The sequence below is a fragment of the Ceratina calcarata genome, unplaced genomic scaffold (genome assembly GCF_001652005.2).
Source record: "Ceratina calcarata isolate Rehan_Ccalc_2016 unplaced genomic scaffold, ASM165200v1 scaffold12, whole genome shotgun sequence".
Lineage (NCBI taxonomy): Eukaryota > Metazoa > Arthropoda > Insecta > Hymenoptera > Apidae > Ceratina > Ceratina calcarata.
The window spans coordinates 1,050,212-1,076,015 of NW_017132978.1; the positions used below are offsets into that span (position 1 = coordinate 1,050,212).

The following is a 25,804-nucleotide window of genomic DNA, read 5'->3' on the forward strand; positions in this document are numbered from 1 at the left end:
TTTATAATAACAAATTCAACATGCTAGCATTGTTTAAGTATATAGCCTCATCCTTAAATCACTCGGTTGTCACGTATCAAAGGTTCGAAGTGCAACTGGAGAGTTGTTGCTATAAATAATTTATGAATCGTTTTCTGTAATACGGTTGAAAGTGTGAATTGATGGACGTTTCGAGGTATCGGAAAGCAGGATTTAATTTTTACTTGGGAATTTTCTCTAAGTCGCTGACACAGTGGAACACGACGTTTGAATTTCATGAATGACTGTATAGAAGATGTACATATGTAAGTACGTACATAGTACGTACATAGTATCGCACCTAGAACCGGGTACCAAGTGTCATCGACGCGTCTGCCATTCAGCTACAAAACTCACATGTTCTCCACTTTTTCCGTTTCTCCTCTCTCTCTCCCTCTCTTTCAATATATATACATATATACATGTATATACACACGTATATGTGCATATGTACGTTCATTCGTTAGTCTGTCTCGTTCGCAGTGGTTTATAATATTTCTTACACATTCCGCTGTGCAGTTTTATTATAATCTCTGATGTTTACAATTTTCTTGAAATTTACTTGAAACGTGCAAACTGTGTACAGTTGATAAATCTGCAATAGTCTCGCTCCTCGGAATCCAACATTCAATATACATATTGTAGTAGATTCGTCGTTTGACTTATTTGTAAGGAAAGGGATTCGACAACTTCTAACTTTCTGTGTGCGCGCGTGTGTGTGTGTGTGTGTGTGTGTGTGTCTATGCAGGTCCCTTGGGGAAAGAGTTTTCTACGTTTCCTGTTGGGAAAGATATCGTTGGACAGTTTTATAGTCGACACTTTCCACTTCCACGTGCCCAAGGAATAGCAATAGGAACGACTATAACTATAGCTACGGCTATAGTAATAGAAGCAAGGGGTGCTATTGCTAGCGTTTTGTTAGAGGCGTGGGACGTGCCCGGAATCTTCTCGATATCTCGAAATCTCAAGGATATCGGGATACGTATCGAACCAGTGCAACCTCCAGCTGTCCTTCACAATTTTTTCACGGTTTGAAAACGGTCCGGCTCGTTTCCTTGTTCTCATTGATGTTTCATTTCGCGCGGAATTGAAATAGGCGGTTTCTTCGTTAATCGACAAATTCTGTTTCAGCTTACGTGTGTCATTTCGTTTAACACGGAGAAACGTTATCGTTCGGAACTTGTTTAACGCCGGAAACAACTGTTCTAGAAATTAAATCGAGTAGAAATTCGAATGAACCGTATTCGATGACTCGATATGTCTAGATGAATGACTGCTTGCGAACTACATAGTATGTATACCCGTTCGTTAAGGAAACAGTAGCGTAACCGTAGAAATGAAGGAAATCACTTAGCGGACGAAATTGACGACTTTCTTAATTAAAAGGGAAAACTAAATGAAATGAAAAAACTTCTTCGAGCGTTTAAAGTGGGAGTAAGAAAAAGTATAGATAAGAAAAGAGTTTCATTAAAACGTGAAACCGAGAGAAAACTGGCGTCGATACTGGTTTCAAAAGGGAGTAGCAGAGGAATCCGATGGGAGAGTTTGGAAATTTTTCTTACCATCGCCACTTTTCAGTTCTATTCAATCGGTGAAATAGATCGATGCTTCTTATTGCTGCTAGTTTCGTCGTTCTTTTATTTGTTAAGAAGGTAAAAGGCCAAGAGCGGACGAGTCGTTTAACGATAATTAAAAATTTCGTATCTTACTCTTTACGGATCTCATTACTCTTCTTTAGTACGATTGTTTTATTTATTTGTTAAGACGAGAGCCAAGTCGGAACCAGACCCGGTTTAAAACAATACAGGACGATTCTGTTGGCCTCTGAGCCCCTGTATAATATTTCGGCACGGACAGGAGGACTTGGCATGGTGTAAGTGAAGTATAGTGCACTATAGCAAGGGATAATCACGGCTCATTAAACTAGGGCTCGGGTATTAGCTAATTAAGCAATAAACCTTGCTACTCGGTTAACAACAGACCCCTACTGATTCTCTTCCACCTTCCGGTTTGAAAGTAGCCTAATCGATTTAACCGATACCCAAATTAACCCTGTATCAGCCCGGTTCCTTATTAACTTTATTCATCCCCGCCACGTATCCTCCTCGTCTCGTTGCAATTACAAGATTCCAAAGTCTCTCTCGGTTCGGTTACGCAACAATTTCTGTCTCTCGTACATTTATCATGCCCGATTATTTTCCGCTGGCAATCTAATAAAGAAGCTGCATAAATATAAATTGCACGAGGGAAGCTCGCTGGGAAAAATTCGGGAAATGTTCGCGTCAGTTGAGTTTTGGTAAAAGAACTCGCTCGGCTGGTTTAAACGCACCTTTAGGGAGACCTACGGAATAGGATAGTCAAATATGTGTATGTGTGACCGGTTGATGCAATTGTTTTTCCAATATCTGGCTAGCAGGGAAAAGGGAACGAATGTGGGAGAGGAGTGGAAAGAAAAGACAAATGCCTCTGGATCTCCCTTTATCCGGAAATACATAGACGCGTATACATACGTATGTATCAAGCTACATATGTGCACGTATGTTTCCGAAGAAATACTAAAGGATATCCTGGAGGAAAACTTGTTCGCTTTGATTTGGTTCCATATGCGCGAGACAGTAAACATTCTAGTCGGCCGAATCGAACGCTTAGACGAATCATTTGCATCTGGAATCGATTCGATTCTACGTCACGCCCGAGCATGAAAATTTTCGGATACCACCATTTTCTCTCATTTCTTTGTTTTTTCCACAGCTTTTCCACGGCCCAAGTCGGTGCTGCTGGCTAGAAAATTGTAACCGGCCAGCGTGTGACGAATTCTGTGATAAATTTTTTATCAACAGACGACTAGTTTCTAATTCCATATAAATGTATCGCTTAGAGGAGCACGATACGTCACGATAGTCGAGAAACGTGTACGCGTAGAATAATGGAGGGACATTTATTTCCCAGTAACCTACGAGATATAAAACTATATCTTATAGACTTACGGATAACTTGTGAAGGGGAGATTGGAAGCTAAGCTTCTAATTTTACGGATATTTCACCGATCGATTCCCCCGTAGAAAATCCGCGGTAAAGAATATTGACTCTAACTCATAGCTATTTTCTACGTTACCGACACCGTAATCTCTCTTATATTACATATATATATTTTTTTTATACCTTTAATATACGTCGAGGGAAGACGGGAGTAAGGAATAGTAATGTTAATCCATTTTACACAGGAGGATTGCCCCGGTCATATGGCGATACAGCGTCAGCTGCGTCTAACAATAACTACGTACATATATACTGGAAATAATCCCAAACAAGCCCAGTATGCCGGTATTACCGTATTATTACCGTAAACGGTGCCATTTTTAACTTAGACGATGGCACTTTTCCAAAATGTTCGATACGTCCGTAGCATACGTCTCGCGAAAATCAATTAACTAACCCGCGATGTTCACGTACGTACGCAGAGTATCGAGACGCGTATACGTGTACGGTATATTGCATCTTCTTCTCCGATCCCGTAATTCTTATTAGTCGACCCCCTCGCGTGCTCTTCTATTCTCCCATCGCGATTGACTATAACCCTCAATTGCTACAGCCCTCCAATAAGCACAGCCCAACCGAAAATAACAACTGGCAATAAGCCGGTATATAGGTATAGTTATATCCAGCTTTTCCGTCTAGCCTTTCCACTGTATTAAGCTTTTAGCTTTTAGCTCTCCGACAAAAAAAAATCAAACTCAGACCCTGTACATATGTATAACGAGAGAGTGTATTTTAGAGCGTGCAGCTTGAAAATTTTACTTTTCACGTTTAATACGCCGAGTGCCGCGATTTCTGGGGTAACACCGGTTACCGAAAGGAGCTCGTTGCATCGCGTAACGTACACATATGTATCGGCATTAAGTCGTTAAACCTCGTCACGTTATCGGAGGAGGAAGAAAGGTAAAGGGTTCGGCGCGGCGGGTGGCAGGGGAGCGCGAGATCAAAGAGGGGTGGGAGACCGAAAGGAAAGGGTGTAAGGCGCGGGAGAGATAGAAGGTGGTAAAAACGGTGAGGAAGGGGTAGGCGAAACCCGGAGAAGAGAGAGAGAGAGGGAGGGAAGGAGAAAGTGGATCCCAAAGGTAAGGGAGTAAAAGGGACAGGGCCGGGGATCGGAGCGGTAAGGAGGGTAGATTGTGAAGAGTGGCGGCAGCCACTGGTCTCAGGGCCGGGGGTGGATGTCTAGCGTCTGGTACGCGGTTGGAATAAAACAATGCCCTTATTCTCTACTCTTTCCTCCCCTTCCCGTTCCCTTTTCTTCTTATTGCTGGTCCGCGAACGTAGACGTCTTTCCCATCCTTCTCTCTCTCTCTCTCTCTCTCTCTCGTTTCTTGTTCTCTCTTATTCTCCTCTGATATCGACGCTCTCCCAAACTTGGGTCCGCTCCTCTTTTTTTCTCTCCTCTCTCTCTCTACGTGTCGAAGCTTCAAGATTCGAAAGCTTGCGAGCTTCAGGTGAAGGAGGTCTTGGACAGACTGCAAGACGGACTTGTTCGCGCCTGTGCGTAATTATTTAATTGCTCTACGTTGTTCCCGTACGATGTTTATTGAGAAAACCGTGTGTAAAAAAAAAAAAAAAAGCCCAGGAGGCTCTATCAGCGGATCTCCTTTTGTTCAGTTTCACCAAAAAATATCATACCGTCGAACGCAGAGCACACAGAGTAACTGTGTACCGTAGTGATGTAGTTTACTCTGAATCGAGTGACCCGATCCGCCCGGAATCCGCTTCAGAATCCGCTTCGAACAGCTTGCCCTTCGATAATACTCGCTTTGCCTCGGAAATAACCGTTTTACCTCGTGGCAGAGACGAAACAAAATAAAGGGAGAAAAGTGGTAAACGGATTTGAGAACGGCTGTTCGCTCGCAGACGATTTCAAATATCGGGTTCTCTTTTTCCACCAAAAACGTGACGACATTGAAATTAACAACTTTTTATTACGTATCGCTCGATTTGATGAAGAGTTTAAACGAAAGTGGCGAGAATGCTGCGACGTTCAATCTCGTCGCTGTCTGTTTTATTGTTTTTCGCTCTCCTTGAATAATACGAATTTGCTCGAGAGAACGAGCCCCAGCGAACAGTCGCCCGAGAACCATCGTAGATAATACCTTTGGCAATATAAAGTGTGATCGATTTATCAAAGTTTGCATCTGGCGTGCCGGTTCCTCTTCCACTTACCTAGCCGTGACCACACAAGTGTAAACCGTATAAATCCTCGGTTAGGCTAGACCGGGTTAGCTTGTTTACGGCTAGATGTACACACGTATATGTAATGAAAGGACTCCTGTGCTAACAAACTATATAGCACCGGCACTAACAAAGGTGCCGCTACTAACAAACGTGTAAACGAATCCCGATGCGGAACAGATAAACAATTCGTCGTCACGTTTCCAGGATTCCGGGAATCTCGGATTAACCAACTAACAATCACGACTCCTCCAAGAAAATCATATGCAACGCGCATCCACGAGTATGCGCGTATACTATACGAACGAATAGTTTCCAAGTCGGAAGAAGATCTGATATCACGATCTGCGTATTTATGTAGAAAACGGAACACGTGTAGGAAACGTAGGAGAGAACAAGGGAAAACTCTTATTGTTTGCGTTTACACGTTTTTAAGCTCCAAGTGGGAAATCCGTTTCCTCAGCTGAGATTTTCCTCGCAGATTTCCTCTCACGGCTTTTTTCAAGGTTTAAAGATCCCTGATCCGGAGAGGAGTGTATGCATAATGCCGTCACGTGTCACGCCCTCGAACATTTCTCATCGAACATTCCCTCCGCGATATAAGTAGTTTCGGTTCGAGATTCTTTTAATTGCGTGTTCGAAAGAATTGTTTTTCTAATTACACTACCTCCCTGCATTACGCGGGACTAACTACGGTGAAAAATTCATCACGCACCCAGGCAGTATACGCGTTTCTTTATGGTAGCCTATAAAACGAGGTAATTGTGATATACTGCCTCTGGCATGACAGTCAGCTTGCAATAAAAAAAGAAAAAAGAAAAAAGCGAGAAACGTAACTGGACGAGGAGAAGTTGGCTCAGTCAGTAAGAAATATCGGGCAATGATTTTATCGAAGGGTGTCGTTCGACACGATTCTTGTCGTACGATGCAAATTGTTGAATAAACGTGTCCTTCCGTTCGAGTTCACCACTGATGTATTCTGATGTTTCTTACCGACCCCCGCTGTTATTGAATATTTCAACGACGAAAGATACATGGTTATGGAATACAGAATATCAGTGTTTCGCATAAAAATCTAAAGTTTGCCGATTAATTAACTCTGGCGTTTGGAAGCGGTACGTTAGGAATCCTTGGGTTTAATCCCTGGGTCACGTTCCGGCTGTCAAATCGCGCCTGGAAAGCCGAATCACGAACAGAAATCGAGAAAAACGAGAACGTCGGGGGAGCCGGATAGACTAGTAAGATGTGTAAGAGTCGAATGTATGTCGAATTGAGCCAATTCGGGGGTGTGTAAGTCGAACCGAGAGCCCCGGCGAGTGTCTGTTGGCCGAGAAAACTGCGAACGAGGAGGAAATCCGAATGAGAGTAACCGAGGAGTGAAATAAGGGTGGGACCCCGGCGACGGTGAAACACAGGCTACGCTGAACATAAAGGTAGAAGAGAGAGAGATAGGCGGATAGATAGACAGATAGATAGATAGACAGATAAGGTGGAGAAAGAGAGGAGATGAGAGATATCAGATATGCAAAGGAGATAACAGATACAAGGTACTTAGAATGGGAGATGGGAAGAGAAAAAGAAACGGGGAGAGAATTACAGAGTGCTAGACAGGCTTATTATCAACTATTATTAATGGACGAAACGTGGACCGATCTCATTTAAAATTATCAGCTCTGACAGAAACATATTTTAATTCAGCTCTGACAGAAACATATTTAAACGAACGTTAATTTAATAACAGCCGCATCGTACGACGAATTCATACAAGAACAGTCTGATAAAATTACCGAGGGAGTAAAGTAATTCTTATTCGCTGACGGTGTATACCATCCTACCGACCAACTTCCTGTTTTCTTCATCTACATACACAAGAGCCGTCTTATACAACAGTAGTTACGTATGCATACAGTGCACTAGATATACTAAACTTAGTATTGTAGATACTTTGGAAGCAGGGGATGGAGCCGTAAGTGGGTGTGCTTAGTACGTACTCGGTATAGAAAGCTATGAAAGACGCAGAGATGACCTGGATCGATTTGTTATCGTTAATGCAGCGTGTCCTCTATTATAATTTAAAAGACTTAGCTCAGATCTTTTTCAGACGAAAACGACCACGAAGGGCAGGTGTTGAAAGCTCGTTCGGTTGAATATCGGCCGATATGAATTCTGGCCAACAGTTATACGTACGTGGTTTAGCTGTCTCGCCGGTTAATTACTATGTATTATGTATGTATAACAGTCTGGTTCAAAGCGAATTCGGACACGACTTCAGAGAGTCGCGTAGCCGGAATACATGCATATAAATAAGCATTATGTACGGTAGACAGGCAATGTTTATTAATAGTACAACGATCGTCTGATTCCAAGATTAAACTTGGAACATTTCCTTTTAAACTCTTTATTATACAACTAATGGAATGTAATGGAGTGAAAATGTCCCGGTGATAATTAAATAAAATTGCAGCCTGGCCCTCTTTTAGTTTTGCGTTTTTCCACCGTTCAATTGCTGCTGCCGGCAAATGGCGCTTCATAATTGCTTTACACGGCACAAAACCCAAGTTGGCCGTCGGAATAGATGGAAAAAGTGAAAACAACATTTCGCATTTCTCCTATACTGCTCGTTCGAATTTTTCCAGTATAAACAAAATACCGGTGGTTATGGAAAAAATAAGATACCTACGTAGTTCTCGCGATTTATTTTTTATCCGTAGCCAGATTTGATTTCAAATTTTCGGCTCGACTCAGCTCTTCTCCAGACTCCCCCGAGGATCCGGTCTAGCCTACTTTCGGGGGGGTGGAAACCACTGGGGAAATTCGGCACCGTATATTCCTGAGCTGTGCGTAAACTTTTATAAAAAGGATCTACCGGACGTGTTTAAAAAAAGAATTAAGCTTTCGAGACATCCCGCGGAGTCCTATGTACACACACACACACACACACACTATACGATAAAACGCGCCGGTGGAATTCGATTATGACACGGCTCTATTATTATTATTATTATTATTAAATATCTGTTTTAATCAAACGCGTTGGATGCCGCTCCTTTTGAAAATACTGTTATTATTACTGTTATTGCTGTTATAGATTTTCAATTTTAATTCATCGCTTCCTGTATTCTTCGTCCTATTAAATTAAATGAAATTCCTTTGAGCGAAGAAAGGAAGGAAGAAAGGAACGCGGTTCATTAATCGAATTCCTCCGTGGAAAAATAAAGTCCTACACCAGACCTTAAATCTCCATCCGCTCACGTCCTGTATGAAATTTTCATAAAAATAATAACGAAATTAGGGATACATGGAAAAGTGGGACGTAAATTATTTTCACTATTCCCGAATTTTTCTCGTCTCCGTTATTCCATCCCGTTTTACTTTTCGTTTTTCATCCCACTTCACTTTTAGGTACGTTTCTCTACGTTTTAATATATTATTATTATTATTATTATTAAATATCTGTTTTAATCAAACGCGTTGGATGCCGCTCCTTTTGAAAATACTGTTATTATTACTGTTATTGCTGTTATAGATTTTCAATTTTAATTCATCGCTTCCTGTATTCTTCGTCCTATTAAATTAAATGAAATTCCTTTGAGCGAAGAAAGGAAGGAAGAAAGGAACGCGGTTCATTAATCGAATTCCTCCGTGGAAAAATAAAGTCCTACACCAGACCTTAAATCTCCATCCGCTCACGTCCTGTATGAAATTTTCATAAAAATAATAACGAAATTAGGGATACATGGAAAAGTGGGACGTAAATTATTTTCACTATTCCCGAATTTTTCTCGTCTCCGTTATTCCATCCCGTTTTACTTTTCGTTTTTCATCCCACTTCACTTTTGGGTACGTTTCTCTACGTTTTAATGCGAATTTATTCTTCTTCGCGAGCAGTTAATTACGCGACACTAATTTTTCTCTTCTAAAAGTTCCAACGAAATGGCCCAACCAAATGGTAAAATTCAACTTTCTATCCTCAAAACCCCCCACCCCCCTCCCCCCACGAAACTTTCCCTCAAAGGCTTTAAACTTATTTCTCCACTTTGGTCCTTCCCATAAATTTTCTTTAAATTTTCTTCAAATTTCCTGTTTCACCAAGACAGATAGAGAGCTCGAGGAGGGATAACTTTCTTCTCTCCCTCCCTCCCTCGTGGCGAATCTTATGACTGCCGAGAAAAATTTCAAGGATTTTACCCAATTAATCGACTAAGTACCCGGTGCCCTCCGGCGAGTTTTATTTTCAATCGAAATTTTGCTTTCAATTAATGAATTCCGCGCGTCTAATTAATTGCGAAATTTAATAAGTTTAATAGATGAAAATCACGGGTCTCTCCGATGTTTTAAAAGAAAGATTGATCAGATATCACCGGATGTTAATTGAAACGTTATAGGGTATCCAGAGTAACTCCGGTTAAAGTAAGGGATTAAAAGTAAAAAGTAAGAAAAAACAAGGGCGAAAGAAATGAGAGAGAGGGAGGGAGAGAGGTAGGAAGGGCTGAAAGGGGTGAAAGGGTGGAACGGGGGGAGGGAGGATCGGGTTGGATTGGTTTTTTACTAATTAAAATTTCAAACCTGACACCACCTGAATGCCTGTGACTTCTTTAATGAGACGCCGTCTGGGTTATTTCTTCCTCTCTCTTTCTCCGCCTCTCTCCCTCCCGTTCATTCTCTCTCGCGCACGTTCCTTGTCTCGCCATGTTGGTTTGAACCAAGGAATATAGAAAAATCGAAAGGATTTTTTCAATCCTCCAACCATTCTAGATACGTTTCGCTCGATCGTACGTGCAAGCAGATTTCATTTTCGACGCTGTGTCTCCTCGCGTTTGAAAAATCTTAGCCTCTGATTATGAACATGGCGCGCACAATGCTCGTACGAGTACGTAGTGGTAGGCCGTGTAGTATGAAAGGCCGTGTATGAATGGGTCGGTTACACAAAAGCAAAACGAGGCAAATGGAAAGCAGTAGCAGTGGGAGTCCGTGACTCATTGTCAAATGTACGCACCTTTTAACAAAGATGTACAGAAACGAAAAACAGAAAAAACAAAAAAGGAGAGCACCGTTGTGCTTAGGCGCTACGGTTCTCGTTTTCTTATTTCGGCTTAAAGTCTGCTGCACGGTTTGAAGAAAAAAAATTCTTGCAGCTCGAATAACGTCCACGGCATCCGCAAAGGGAGAAGACTCTCGATTTTCGCAGGCAGAGTCGCTCGCATTTTTGGAAGTCAAATTTCGTCGAGAGAGCGAGAGAGAGAGAGAGGGGGGTAAATGAAGTATATGTAAATAATGAGGAAGATGGAAATGAAGGAAAATAAAAACGAAAAAGAGGCGAGGTCGTACTAGTAATGGAGGGTGCAACGACCTTTTAAGGGTCCACCCGAAAAATAATTCCTCCACTTTCTATTTCGTTTATTTTTACCTGAAAATCTCGCCCCCTCGGTTATCGGATAACTTACTACGTTTAATGCTCAGCTATGAACAATAATTTTTAACTTGGGAAACACTGCGATCCACGTTCCTCTAAATATACATGTATATTATTTACTTCAACGCGTTGATTTACTTCTCTGGATATTCTTACGCCGCTCCTCGTCTTCTCCGAGCCTCTACGACTCCGGTCATTCTTTCTTTTTAAGCTCTTTCTTCTCTCTCTCTTTCTTAAACTTTGTGAAAAGGCGCCTTTACTTGAATGGCCAAGGCAATGCCCGAATCGAAAGACCGGAGAGAGAGAGAGAGAGAGAGAGAGAGACGAGGAGAGAGGCGGAGGAGTCAACAGAAGTGGAATTATGAAATATTTAACGCTTAGACTTCTTGGACTGCTTCTACCAACATTCCTCTCCTTTTATCTTTTATACATACTTCACTCCTTTTTCTCTACCCCCGGGGGACTGCAACATTTTCTTTATACCTTTTTCCACTGCTTGCTTAATGCAAATTAAGCGTAAAACGTAACGCGTAAAACTCTCTCAAGATGAACGTATACACAGTCGTGAGGAGCGTATCGTAAATATTTGACGAATTATTCTCTCACAGTTCTGATGATTATTCTTTCTGTTTTTCAGGAGGGCGAAAGGGGATATTTAGAGGGTCTGGCGTCTAGGTACGCGGACCTCTTCAGAACACATTACGGCGACGTTTTAGAGCCTCTAGAAGAACTGAGACGTAGAGAGACCAGCGCTTCTCCCAGGATAGCAAATGCTCCTCAAATGACCACTAGCCATTCCCAGCCTATATACGTGCCGGGCAAATACTCGGTGAGTAATACGCGCAAACTATGTTGCAGATAGAAATATGCGTAAAATGAATGAACGAGAAGTATCGATAACCAGTTTTGATCGATCGTTACGTCGAAACGTGACGCGTTTCGGTTCGTCGTTCCATCTATTTTATAAATTAAAATGTATATCTGTCAGGCTCCATGACGGAGTTAATAATAATCAGTGACTAATCTCGTATGTCGTATAATAATAATTAATACACTCTGCCCGAAAGAGGTGCACGTTGTCCATGTGTCGACGCGTCCATCCTTCGGTTACGATTCTATCGTGCAAATAAAATCAGTGACCGACAACAATTCGACTGGCTAATCGAAACTGAAACCAATCGAATCGATTGATTTGAAATTGCGTGTATTGTAATAGGATAACAATCAATTGATCTGAAATTACGTGTACGGTAATAGGATATGCACCGCCGTTTATACTGGCCGTACTTTTCCGTTCTTTCACCAATCGAAATTGCATTTTCCCCTGCTTCAATCCGTAATGATGTTCGAGGATTAAACGCTCGCGATAAATGTAACGCAGAGGTATTGTTGTAAAATAATCGAGCGACGCAAAGAGATTTGCGAGATTTCACCGAGTGAATTTTGAACATTTCGACGGAAGATCCAGTCCAAGACTCGACAAACATTCAGACACGAAGTAGTTGGCATAAAAAATTAATGAAAAGAATTGGATCGTCCGTTGTGAAAGGTAAATTTTGCTCGCGCGTTTCGACAGAAGATCGGGTTAATTGCATTTTCAACTATCGCTTATGGCAAAGGGAACAATAACTGATTTAAAGGAGGATCAATGAAGGATTTTCCTTCCCTTTAACAGTTAATCCCGTTGAAATCAGTTCGAAGCCAAGTTCGAACTTCCCGAGGACTTTCAATTCCCCGTTATAGTCTTCGCAAACTATAGTCGTCCCGGGTAAATCCCTCTTTCAAAGAGAAAACAAGGCGAACAGCGAGAATACAAACAAACAGGATTGGAAATTGATTTACCAAGCCTTCGGAACGAGTAAAAATATGTTGCAAACACAGTTGAACTGTAGCGCGTAATTCATTACACACTATAGGAAGGCCTACGAACGTCTTCCACATTCCCCCGCGTTTAAATGCAGATAATTTTAATGGACGATTGTCTGTCTGGTATTTTTGCAGCCGTCGAGTTGTCTGAGCGATAAGGAAGAGGACGAGATTTACGGGTTCGGGTACGGTGTGTTCAGTAGACAAATGCTCCAGCAAAGACAGCAAAAACTGGCTTTGGCAGCGCAAAACACGGCTGCCATGACTGCCGGCCCGCATCAGCAACCGTATCAAAGGTGAGAGAGGACCACGTTCAAGTTACAATTCACTATTTCCAGTCAGACCGTTCATACGACTGCAATGAAAAAAAAAAGAAAAAAAAAAAATGATCCACATGTTTCATCCCGTGTACGCTCATCCAATTATCTTGCTCTTCCTGGCATTATCTAAATACGTACGTACGTGAAAACGCGAATGTATTACCGTGGAGTGAATTCGAAATGCACAATGCGAAGTTACGCCACGATTTATAACAGTTTTCATACGCGAACACGATAATCGCGTTTTGTTATAAAATCCGAATTACATAGGCGTATACGTGTACTACCACAGGAATCAGTACGTTTACCTCGGGCAGCGTACAGTAACTTTGGTACACTACTACTACTACTACTACTACTACTACTACTACTACTACTACTATACGTACTACATGGAGGCCAGCGTGATATAGCTTACTAAGAACGTGATAAGCATGAATGTATCACTTGTGCGAATTTATTTATGCGGTTCAGCCGGAGGATGTTGCATGAAAGTATGTTTTGATAATAATTAGATGAGTCCGACTGTATTATTTCTTGTCTCGTGTCAGAGAATTCCGATGGTGGTTCTATATGTATATAAATTAATGGTAAACGAGAGATCTATTAATTAATGATACAGAAATTCCGCCGATACGAAATGATGGCCGGACTCACGATTTGTGCGTAAATTCATTTGTTATTGCGAATACGTGAGTAGTACACCTATCTCGCGGTGAAAGATTAAAATCCTGGTCACGTCTAAAGCAACATATCAAATACGAATACGAATAAGAATATGTATATACGTGTGGCCTATATGAAATCGCTTTTTCCCACGTTTCCTGTTCCGAATAATAAAACATCTCGTAGGAGGTGCTTCAATCATTTTGATCTGCGTGCAACGTTTCCATAGGGGAAGATCTATCAGAAATTCGATCTCGATGAACGCGGCGGCGTTATAATTAGACTCCATATTTTATTGTATACAGATAAAGATGGTACCAGCAGAAAATCTGCGCGAACGCTCGCGAACGACATATGTATTATTAGGAGATGAGCGAGAAGCACAAGTTAAGTCCATTGTTCGTAAAGATCTGCAGTCTGATTACACGAGAGAGTTTATCTCTTTTTCTACTTGACGTTCTCTACTCTACTGTGTGGATTCTATCGGCTGTCGAATCCGAAACGATCCCGGGCTCTTCCTTTGTCCAAGGCTATCTTAAGTACTCTAGTTTATACTAAATGAAACCAAAGGGAATCCAAAGGGGAGTAAATGGAAGTAAAGGGGACTCGATTAGCATGATCTCTAACTAAGGCTCGATCAGGCTAGAATTCCAGATCACAGTAATTCCGTCTGCAAGACTGTTTAGGTCGTGTATTGTCTATTATTTGGTGTCTAGCTATCGATTTATCGATCCGTGGATCCTCAAAGCGATTTGTACAGGGGAAACGAACGGACTAGTTCAGAAACGAAGACGGGCCGAGCTCAGGGTGCTAGAGAATCGGTAATAGAATGCCACCGCTCGCCACTACTGTTGGCCACCGACAAACCATCTCCTTCACTGTCAATACTAACATATACTTAAGTACTCGACTCCTTTGACAGGCTATGAATTTTCTTAATCTGACCAACTTCACTTTCGGTTCCAAATATGAACAGGTTTCTAATTAAATTCTGGAGGTGGCATTTATGAGAAAATTTTATGTGCAAGAAAAAAATCGTGCAGAAAATCGAACATGTTGGAAACAGTGTTATTTTGCAAGACGCGAAGTCGTTCTGTCGTAGATGATCGCGTAGAAATACGTGGAAGCTCACAAAGATCCCGTTGATTATGTTTGCGTAATTAGCATAGTTTACGCGTATTTTGTGTAATCATAAATAATTTCGCTTTGTTACAGTTGCCTGAGTCCGAGGTCCGCCTTGTTCTACGAGTTTCCTCCTAACGGTGAGTTTCATGAAGTAGTTTCTTGGTTCATTTGTCTCCCCGGTTAACATTTAAAAGAGAGTTTAAGAGAGAAGTTGCAATTAAAGAGAAAAGTCTAGTTAAACAATGCTCACGAAATTCGAAAGCCCGAGCAATTCCATAACGTTTACGTGGCCGCGTTCATTCGGCCGCGGTTCGAATAAAGAAGACAACTGTTTGGTCGACAAACACAAACAATGCGAAAATGATGATCGATCGTCGTTCGTTACTAATTTAAGAAATGTATGCATGGCCGGGAACTTAATGCGAGAAAAATTTGTTCACGCCTTGCATTGTACTGCATATGCATGTGGTGCACCCGTATGTGCTATCAAATCCCCATTTTCATTTCAACCCCTATCCTCGCGTGAAAGAGGGAAGAAGCACTTGTGAAATAAGTACAGTGTTGTCCAAAAGTTGACGCGTCAGTCGTTGAACAAGTGCGTATACCGAATCGCACCTATTCTTTCTATTACTACTACTACTGCTATTACTACTATTACTACTACTCCTCGAACACGGATTTCGAAAATTAATTCTGCCCGCACGCACCCGCGGTGTCTACACTGTCTACGGACTTTTGAAGAGCAGTGTACGCGGAAGTAATATACGTTCGCACCGAGTTGGAAACCGTCTAGGCTCTCGCTCTCTTTAATACAAACTGCATTTGTACTCATCTCGGTTTTCGTTCTACAGCTTCCACCCCCTTCCGCGTGTTTCTTCCCGTTTGATAGGCCACTTTGTACCTTTGAACAATTCTCGCTGACACACATATACGCGCAACACTCGTGGCTGGTAGCAGCGTTCACACTTATCCGTCTACACTGTCTACTCGTCGTCGCGGTGGTGGTGGCGGCGGTGGTGGTGGTGGCGGCGACGGAAGCTTTTCAATGCGAAATAACGTAATTACAAACTTTTCATTCTCTCCCGCGGTTAAACGATCTCTGAACGTATACGACAGCAGATCTTCACGTGGGGATAAAACGTATAATAACATGCGTTCCGCGTTCCTCTTAATTGCAATTTAGTCGAAGCAAAATGAACCGAAAGAAAACGAAGGAAGAAGTCGAAACACTTGGCCTAATTTGCAGAAGAAACGTGACGGGGTTTCGTGAAATCTAACAAATATTATTTGCGCCGGTTGGACCGTGACTCACTATATGTATACACTCTCCATTCCCAATTGGACCAGTTACAGTTTACTCGTTCAAACCTCAATCTATCCGCGCTCGTTTTATTCTCCCCTCACCCATCGCGCAGCCGAGGGTTACTTTATTTTTATCATTTTTCTCCTGGCTCTGATTGTCTCAGAACAAGGGCAAACGACGAGTAAGAAGAAGACCACGTTCTCGAGGCTGCTCAGAGGACTGAAGACGCACAGGAAAGAGAAGCAGCAGATGCAGCAGCAGGTTCAGGGATCGCCTAGGCACGGGAGAGCGTCCAGAATGGGAGTGCCTCAAAGAGTAAGTGTGTATCTCATTAGAACTGTGCTTCGATTTCACGTCATAATCGTTCATCGAGCACGTGATTAAATAATTTAGATAAGATTACTGGTGTCGAGACTGATAAATGTAAAACTTGGTGAAAACTCGAGCGATCTATACATAGTATACTATATCCGTCTGTTATTTCCGGTTCGGTGATGAGGAAATTGGATACGCAGTCAGCAAAACTGAGTAAAACACAATGATAGGCCCTGGGAATATTAAACAGATTTCCCATGCGAGTATCGATGGAAAACGGTTATTCAGTAAATTTTTCTACAACTGGAAACTCGTGCATTCTTACGTGCACTCTTACAGACACTCTCCCGAGTGGTAGCCGAGACTGGTTGTTTCTCGAGTCGGATCGATCGAAAATTTGGACATTTCGTTATTGTGTTAGAACGACCGCATATCAGCCTTATACGCAGTTTAACCACACTGTCAGTTAGGGTTTCATTCACTGTCAGGAGGTGTCCTGGCCTCGGTGCGAGCTCTCACAATCAGAGAATACGAGTATGGCGGTAGATAACTATGATTTCCGAGTGCACTGTTAACGGCACTGTCACCGCTAAACTTGTCAACCGTGTCCTGGTTGTCAACGGCACTCGCGTCCATTGTTGGTAATAATCCGAAGTAAATTAAATCCGAGACGATGGCCGTTTAACAGGCCGTGCCTCTCGCGGTCTCTATTTTATCACGCATTTTTATCGGCATTTGCTACACTTTCGACCTGAACCTACAGATTTTCTTCCTTTTCCGGAGGAGGAACGACAGAGTGAGTGACATGTAGGGAAAATCGTGACCGGAATTTCTTTATACTATATACGTCTGTGGAAATATCGAATGACGCATGTATTTTGCAATTTTGGACGGGTAGACGTCGTGCCTCGAATAAGATCGAGGGCGTCGAGAAAGTTGAATTTCGCAAAGCGAGATGAATTAGGGAACGAGAAGAACGAGAGTGAAATATTGGAACGGCGGAATAGTTACCGAAGGAATGAACACTTGCCGGTGTTCAATTAAACGATGGCTAAGGATGGAGGCCGAGCATTGAAGCCAAAGGGTTGAACGCTGTTGCTTGAAGCTGAGAGATTGAAGAACCGAACGGTAAAGGAAAATAGAAGCGAACGCTAAGAAAGGAGGAGTAGAGGTAAGATAAGGGTTGAAAGGAAAAGAATAGGACTGGGAAAAGATTGAAAGAAAGCTAAGAAGCAGCAGAAGGAGGAGGATGAGGCCGGCGGGGGCGGTGGTGATGGAAGGCTGAAAAAGATTTTAAGTCTAAAGCGTGAGCCATTGATATCTTGCTTAATTACGCACGAGTCACAAGTATATACGATCTATAGGTGTATGTACGTGCAGAGCACCCGGTGGGTATATAACACGTACATAGTGTCTTGTCTCCCGTGACTGAGGAGTAAGAAACCGGCAGCTTCGTGGAAACTCGAATCTTCCAAAAGTACAGAGACCAGATCGAGAAACGAAGAAAATCGAACGAACGGTACCATTCAATTTTTTACATTTCCTTTGCCCCCCTCGTTATTATTCTCCTCATCTGCCCGTTCGTTCGTCCACGCGGAACACGTGACCAATTACTGCCCGCTCTCATTTATTTTATTTACACGCGCCTGTACAACGCATAATAAACGGTCGTATCAAAGTACATATTACGCAGTGTCTACATAATGTATTAGAGGCGTAATTTGTCGACGAAAAGAGCGACGCGTTGGAACGAAAACCATCTTGTCTGGAAGTCTAGACGGGCCGCAATCGATCAGAGCCCCACTTGTACGCGCTAATTTCTCACCCCTGTCTCTCTCCTTTGTTCTGTCCTATTCTATTCTGTTCCAACAACCCCTGCGCGCACTACACGAGGTCTCATTCAAATTGGACATCTAAACTACAACAATATTAATACACCGCGATAGTTGCAGCGTCACGTGAATAGAGCCGAACTGTGCCCCGGCGATCAGTAAACTGTATTAAACGCGACATTCGTATTTACGTATCAATTAGACGAACGCGTTAACAGGTATTCACTCTGCGACACTAGCTACGCCTGCACAGATTTTCGCGTCGCTCTAATTTTATTCACGTAGAGAAAGTTGAAAATTAATATATATATATATGCGTACGTGCTCCTGTTTACAGGTGGACACTCCAGACAGCGTTCTGCAAAGTGGTTTGGGTCTGGGCCCAGACATGGGGCACACCATATTGAGATCCATGGTGGATCCAAGGGACTATGATCGACTCAGATATTTGCAAATGAACGGCGGTCAAGCCAACAGTTTCGAAGAAACTATACACAGGGTACAGATCAATTGATGTAAAACAGTAAATCGTACGAAGAATACGATTTCGATTAAATTTATTGCTCCGGTTATTCGTTTCTCATGTTGTCTCTTCTATATGTGCGTAGTTGAAAGTTCAAGAGGCGTTGAGGAAGAAAGAGAGATTCCACAAAGAACACGAGGAGGTGAGTGCAATACAAATTCGTCCAATTGTCAAGTTTTTTTTCCCACCATTCGCTAATGAAACTGCGTACGTTTGCGCATAACGAGATAGAAGGTCAAGAGAGTGTGTGTTGAAAAAAACCTGAATCGAAACGCAGAATCGGGGAGTATTCTACATTAAGAATCGATTGATTTTGTCTGAATAAATTCGGAATGTGAGAGCGCGGAAAATGCTGTGGATGGGAAATAGGGAGGGAGTTTCCTTTGAGGCTTACTGCGACATACAATATGGAAATAAAGGTAGGAAGGAAGAAAGGAAGGAGTTAGAAAAGAAGAAGGTGTCCTTGTAAAAGTTTTAGCGTCACTTCTGGGTGGTTTGAGGGTTTACTGCTCCCTAGGGCGGACCCTTTTCTTTCTTTTTCCTCCCCGCCCTCACCTGTCACTGTTTCTCTCCTATCTATTCTCCTCTATTCTCTCTCTCAACTCCTATCCTTCGGTTTTTTTTGCAAGCTCGCAACGACCCTGATTCCTTATTTTTCCCTCCACCGATCAGAAGAGAGTTCCGTGGAGTTAAACATCTTTTAAATACGCTCCTCGTTAATCGATGAAAACGGGCCGCCGGCAAGGGTGAATTATTTTTGTTTCAGATACTGAGAGACATTCGACAAGGTCTGATACAACTCGGCAGAGAAGGAGGTGCTCATCTTCCCGGAGGTGAACATGATAATCGCTTTTTATCATTACCTCGAATTATTAGCAATTCTTATCGACTGAAGTCGATGCATTGTGTATCAGCTCGGTGTTTGTTATCTTTAGACGACACTTATATGTACGACGAGGACGCGAGGTGCGGGGGCGGGTTGAGCCTGGGTCCAGGCGGGCAGCATTGGTACGACGAACCGCCGTACGAGTCTGACCCCGAGGACTTTCTCATGGGAGCCAGCGGAGGTCCCGTGCCAACAGCAACCATACAGAACGGAAGGTAATAAATGATCTAATCTTATAATTTTTCGATTTCTGATCTTCAATTAAAGACTACCGCCTGTTCATCTTCGATATTGTTCCGATCGCGTTTCAGGGTGTGCTTCACGTTGAACTTGAGACCGGAGAATCGAGGAGAGGGGGTGATCTCTCTGAGAACAGCCGGCGATATAAGCTTGCCCAGGGACCGTTCTAGAAAGGGTCCCACGATGCGGGGACTGATCGTGCCTCAGGGGCACAACAACCCACCTGCCATCATCCCCTTGACTCATTCGAGAGCGTCGAGGGAAAGCGGGGATTATGCTAGCAGCGATGTCCACGTGAGTCAATATAATTTCTTCGCAGAAACAAAACAAAGAAAAGAAAAACAACTGTGATGTTTGTTGTGCGTAAATTCTTCTTAATGTGCAAAATGAAATGTAACAAAAGAATACGAAATCGTCGATGCTCGTCGTTAAAGAAGTAAGTCTAAACGATAAACATCTATTATGATAAAAGTCTAAAAATGAAACGAAGACGGAGCTACGTGAAATATTTTTGAATATCGACATTTTTTAAAGACTACCGACACGAACAATTAAAATACGTATCACATCGTCCCCGAAGGGCGTTGCATGTACAAACAATTTTTTCGGACTGACTCTCGTATATCTGCACGTATTTATCGTAGTACAACATCAATTGTCAGACACAAGGAGGGTACATGATTACTCCGCACACATACATACATATACGCTGTCTTAACGTTTTCATTTTTAATTAGAATACCACCTATCTATCTCTCTCTCTCTCTCTCTCTCTCTCTCTCTCTCTATCTATCTATCTACATAAAAAGACCTCTGGCTTTTTCTGAATTTTTAACATTGTTTAGAGCTTACCATAGATATCATTATCCTCGCTTACTATTCCTCTAGGTAAATAAGCGCACATAATTAGCGAACCGAGTACTCTGAATACAGTGTATGTAGCGGAGAGCACATATTTAAATAGAGGGAAGAAAAAAAAACACAAACGCGTTTTGTAGAGCCGGAGCAGTGGTGAGGAGGGGCTGTCTCCGAGTCAGAGCAGCGACTACGACGACCAGGAAGAGACTGGGATCGGGCCTGTCGGGATAGGAAATCGGCAATCAACTTCCTCTATACACGCAGTATGTCGTCATTAAACAAAACTCGTTAAACAATGAAGAGCAAACGAAATGAGATCTGCACCTCTGCATCATTCGTCCTTGTATCACCACCACCACCACTAGTAGTAGTAGTAGTAGTAGTAGTAGTAGTAGTAGTAGTAGTAGTAGTAGTAGTAGTAGTAGTAGTAGATAGCCTCGTAAATGGCTGATTCGTGTAAATAATTCTAAACCAGAAGCACGCGTTTACCAGAGAATTATACGTAATACTGCACTAATAATTAAAACCTGTTCCCCTGTTAATCGACGTTTAATTATAGTTTAAATGGAAACCGGTTCTAAATCGGTTTTGGGCTGTGCATTGTTCTTCGGTGTTTGGCTATTATATATCGCTGCATGCTAGCTACGATTATTTAATGACAATTGGGGAAAGACGAATTAGTTGGATCGTGGTTGAATCGTAGATATGCTTCGTCGAGTACATTATCACGAGATATGCACAGTGTATACACTATACATACAAGCAATACATACTGCATATACACTTTGTAACTATCATATAATTCACGTTGTGTACATATGTATATATTCTTTACGATGTAAAACGATACGTTCGGACAACTGAACTTGTTGTACATATTGTACGAATGAAAAGTGTAATAAGATTTTGCAAATATTATTCTTCTCGTCCGAGTTTAATCGCAGTACCAGACAGAACGGTGTGATTCATTCGAGGCGAATGCGATTTTCAGTCAGAAGCGTCGGCTCTTCTCGACACCGAAACCACCCCTCGGCCAGGTATCGCAGGAAGGGCCCGGCACCTTCGCCACGACGTTCAAAGAAAAATATCTAGACTGCGACAGGACAGGACTTCTTCGGAAGTGTTCCCGTGCAGCGCGAGCAGCGTCGAAAGTCTTCCCAGCGGGAGTGGATCCAGCACGCAGGTATCAGACAGATACATATACATACAGATATTTAGCAGAGAAGATGCTAGTAATTTGAACGCGTCCTGCGATGTTTAAATGACCGAAGGACGTGTAAAATGAATCACGTTTGACTTTGCATAATATTTGAATCGTTTGAACCCAGGCGTTGGTGCGAGCAGGAAGTAACCACAGCTCGATATCTTGCGAAGAGAGGGATAACATTAGCCCCACGGGAGGTACTTTTGGGCCTGTTCTGTGCAGAGCCAGAGCACTCGTGGATTACACCCCCAGTCCTTACGATAAGGAGGCTTTGAAGTTCAAGGTTCGTGATACAATAAGTATTAAGCGAGAGCTTAGAAAGTGAGAATGTCGAAATATACGAAACGGAAATGCTCGTCTCCCGTTACAGAAAGGAGACATAATCGACGTTATCCAAATGAACAAGAGCGGACTGTGGAAGGGGGTCGTGCACAACAGGATGGGTCACTTTAAATTCATAAACGTGGAGATCCTAAACGATCGAGTGCCTAGAAGAGGTGGTGGTGGTGGTGGTGGTGGCGGCGGCGGCGGCGGCGGCACTGAGATTTCCGAAGGTGGTGCGGGAGAGGTTGCCGGCGAAAGGAGCAGAGGAGGCAAGTGGGGACAGAGATACAGGCAGAAGCCAGGGTCGGTCCAGGAACTCTTGCAGAGGATGAATCTACAGGTGATTACGAGCGACAGCGTTAATACGTAAGATCGATGCATTCGAAATATGTTGAATAACGTGACTTGCTGCAGGAACACATCCCGGTGTTCGTGTTCAACGGATACGAGGATCTAGAACTGTTTAGAGAGATCGAGGCCGCGGACCTTGATTACCTGCGAATACATCAACCGGAGCACAGAGCCAAAATACTTACTGCTGTGCAACTGTTAAACGACCTCCAATGTGAGTATAGCACAATCGATAAAACTTTCGCGAGTCACAATGGATATTTTTAAACAGCCGGAAGCGAAGGAGATTTGGCGTCCAGTTCCGAGGGCGACGACATGAGCCGGTTGGCCCCAGCTTCTGGCCAAACCTCGGGTCATTGTTCGCCGTTCAACCGCAAACAATTCCCGAGGGACTCGGGCTGCTATGACGCTCACAAGAATACGCCGAATATTCGGCCGGCGAGTCCGGAAATCCCGAAGACGAAAATCACGAGTAGAGAAAACAACTTAGACTCTGGCAGTCTAGTAAAAAATTCAAATATCGAGGGGAGCGAGTCTGGCGAGGCTAAGGAAGATTTTCACCCGAACATCCCTATAAATTCGAACCTGAATCAGAAGGAGGCTCAGTTCGATAAGTCCCCGCTGTTGAGGGGAAGTAACGTTAGGTTCATCGCTAAGAGAGGAAATTTCGGCGACACGGTGGTCATCGAGGATGGCTGCGAGCAAAAACTGATCAAATACGTTGGTAATAACGATCTGGAGGGAGCTACTAACATCTCGACGGTCAGGGGTTGTTTGAGCGAGAAATCTAGCGACTCCGGGGTGAGCTCGTCTAGTATCAGTTCTGTGCCCAATCCCAGGGACAAGTTTGTTAATTTAGCGTCTTCTGATTCGCCGACCAAAAATTTTGGCAATATAACGAGAGCGTCGCCGACTTCTCAGACCGGCAAGGACGCTAGCTATCAATGAGGACGGGGAACGTGCAGAGGGTAAAGCGGTTTGAAGGTTGCCTTTAGCGATGTGTTAATTATTTTAAATATGTACATAGCCTGCGGATCGTTATGTACTACGACGAACCTCACACGTGTATACGTACGTTTTAATACATACATGCCGTGTCCCATTTTAATCTCCGCCCTCCGGTTAAGCCATATACAGGTGATCTCTCGTCTAAAACTTTTTTACACCTTTCGTATTTCTCGGGATTAAATTGGGAGGCTACGCGCGCGCGCGCGCGCGCGCGTCATTAATTTATTTATTTGTCTCTTCCTGCTCGTTGCGCATTTGATACATTTTTATGACAACGATCGACGATTGTTCGGGCATAATCATCCGCAGTCTAGTCATATAAATGTCATTGTAAATAATCATTAATATCCTAGAGATACGAAAGTTTACGCTTTGAAAATTGGTAGAACGCAATATTAGATTTACTTATGTACCGTAAGTAGCATCGCGCCGCGTACGCGCCACGTGTATACTTGTTACAATCAAAAATTAATATATGATAGAAACGATTTTCCAACACGTAAGCGTATCGATGAGTTTTTGTATAAACGACGACAAGTTCAGTGAATAACAAGTACGATTCTGTTTAAGTGAATTTAAGACCCCCTCCCCCCTGAAACCCCACGCGAAACGACAGTCGAGTAAATCTGGCGAGTCATCCTAGTTTACGGCTGATTTTCGATTGTAACAAGTTCCCAATCGTTCTCTTCGATCGAAATACCACGAGTAGAAGACGCATTTTCTAAATAGGGTAAGGGCTTTCATACAGAGTTTTTGACTGAACTGAACTACGACTGATTTTTCATTTCCCTCGAAACCGCCATTTTCCTACACGTTTTTTTAGTTTCACTTGATTCCTGAACGAAAGACGAACAGAGAAACACCCGACTCCCGTATCACTGCCAACCGGTTCACGATCTTGTTTCCAATCGTTCACATACTTAGAGTAATACTTAATAATAATTGTGATAAAAAAGAAATGCATTTATTATACTTCTCAGTTCGCGTTACCCGCGGCAAGAGGAGGGTTTACAGTAGAAACTACGTATTTGCAATTTGTACGCAATAAATAAATCGCGAGGACGGCGAGAAGAATGTTGAGAGTAACTATAGTTAATCGGTGAACATCGCAGACGTTAAACGAGAATATTGATCTTGCCAGTGTTGAAACGAAGGAAAAAAGAAGACTTATTCACAAGACTGGTATTTTCATCGTTTTCATTTTAATACAAATATTACCGATTGTTTTCAACGAGCAAATATCGTTCTAAACGAGTACTTCAATAGTGAAATACCTTGGACATAGATATAACGTTTAACTATACGAACTACGCAGCAATAAAACTTTTGTAACTGTCATAATCATTTGAGTAGGGAACGAGAATTGTTAAAAGAAAGAGAAAAAAAGATAATCGACAATCCACCTTCAATCGAATGCAACTAATTAAGTATAATAAACGATACAACAGTTCTTCGACTAGCAAATTGTAAATAAATTGATTATTAAATAAAGATGAATAAACAGAAGTTATGAACGATATAGGGAAAGAGAAATTAAACAATAATATAATAACGAGAATGGAGCGTTTAATAAATTCAAAATAGTTTCAAATTATTACGAAGAGTTTTTCATGTAGAAGAATGAATCATATACACGATTATAAAGAGGACAGAAATAAATAAATAAATAAATAAATAAATAAATAAATAAATAAATGAGTAGATAAAAGAAACGAATGTTTTTTATATCGAGCCAACCATTTTTGCCAAAACCTTAGAACCGTATAAGTATATAAATAGATAACAAATTAACAAATGAATAAATGATTATTATACATGCGTTGCTAGGTATATACAATACATACATACATATATAAAGTCGTTAAATATTATGTAAAAATCTTTTGTATAATTGTAAAATTAGTGGACACACTTATTTATTTATTTTAATAAACGTTATTCGAATTACAAATGAGATAGGTAATAGCAGAATGAATTAAAGTCGAAATGCGAGGCAGTTGATTGTAAAATTATCGGGGACGAGAAATTCTAATACATATAATAGTAGCATCAAAAAAATGAAATCAATAATAATTGACATATGTATATGTGTAGGAGAAAATAAAATATATATAGTATAGATAGAGAGAGTGAGTATAATAAGAATGATGGGAGAAGATCGAAAATTAATTGTAAAATCACCATCCGAATAATGTATGAACGTGTATACGTACATACATACGTGTACGCATCTTTTCAAAACAAAGATTCCCAAATTGTGAGGGAGACTGATTGCTAGGAATACTACTGCTTAATATGATGATTTGTTAATTAGAATTATTTAATAGAACCG

The 25,804-nt window shown here is 42.0% G+C and overlaps 1 protein-coding gene across 3 annotated transcripts in view; it reads left to right on the forward strand.

Moving 5' to 3' along the window:
* The window catches only part of LOC108625885 (uncharacterized), a 44,424-nt gene extending 19,574 nt beyond the window's left edge, over positions 1-24,850 (forward strand). Inside the window, exons 3-17 of one of the 3 annotated variants that reach the window (XM_026814029.1) lie at positions 11,289-11,480; positions 12,653-12,813; positions 14,719-14,765; positions 16,095-16,246; positions 18,416-18,577; positions 18,687-18,743; positions 19,368-19,434; positions 19,516-19,702; positions 19,799-20,021; positions 20,726-20,848; positions 21,577-21,768; positions 21,914-22,072; positions 22,160-22,453; positions 22,528-22,678; positions 22,736-24,850. In XM_026814029.1, coding sequence (XP_026669830.1) covers positions 11,289-11,480; positions 12,653-12,813; positions 14,719-14,765; positions 16,095-16,246; positions 18,416-18,577; positions 18,687-18,743; positions 19,368-19,434; positions 19,516-19,702; positions 19,799-20,021; positions 20,726-20,848; positions 21,577-21,768; positions 21,914-22,072; positions 22,160-22,453; positions 22,528-22,678; positions 22,736-23,412 — 2,844 coding nt within the window. In that variant the 3' untranslated portion in view covers positions 23,413-24,850. The remainder of the gene's footprint in view (positions 1-11,288; positions 11,481-12,652; positions 12,814-14,718; positions 14,766-16,094; positions 16,247-18,415; positions 18,578-18,686; positions 18,744-19,367; positions 19,435-19,515; positions 19,703-19,798; positions 20,022-20,725; positions 20,849-21,576; positions 21,769-21,913; positions 22,073-22,159; positions 22,454-22,527; positions 22,679-22,735) is intronic. The other 2 variants (XM_026814030.1, XM_026814037.1) reach the window with 2 other exon arrangements.
* The last annotated feature ends 954 nt before the right edge of the window (positions 24,851-25,804 follow it).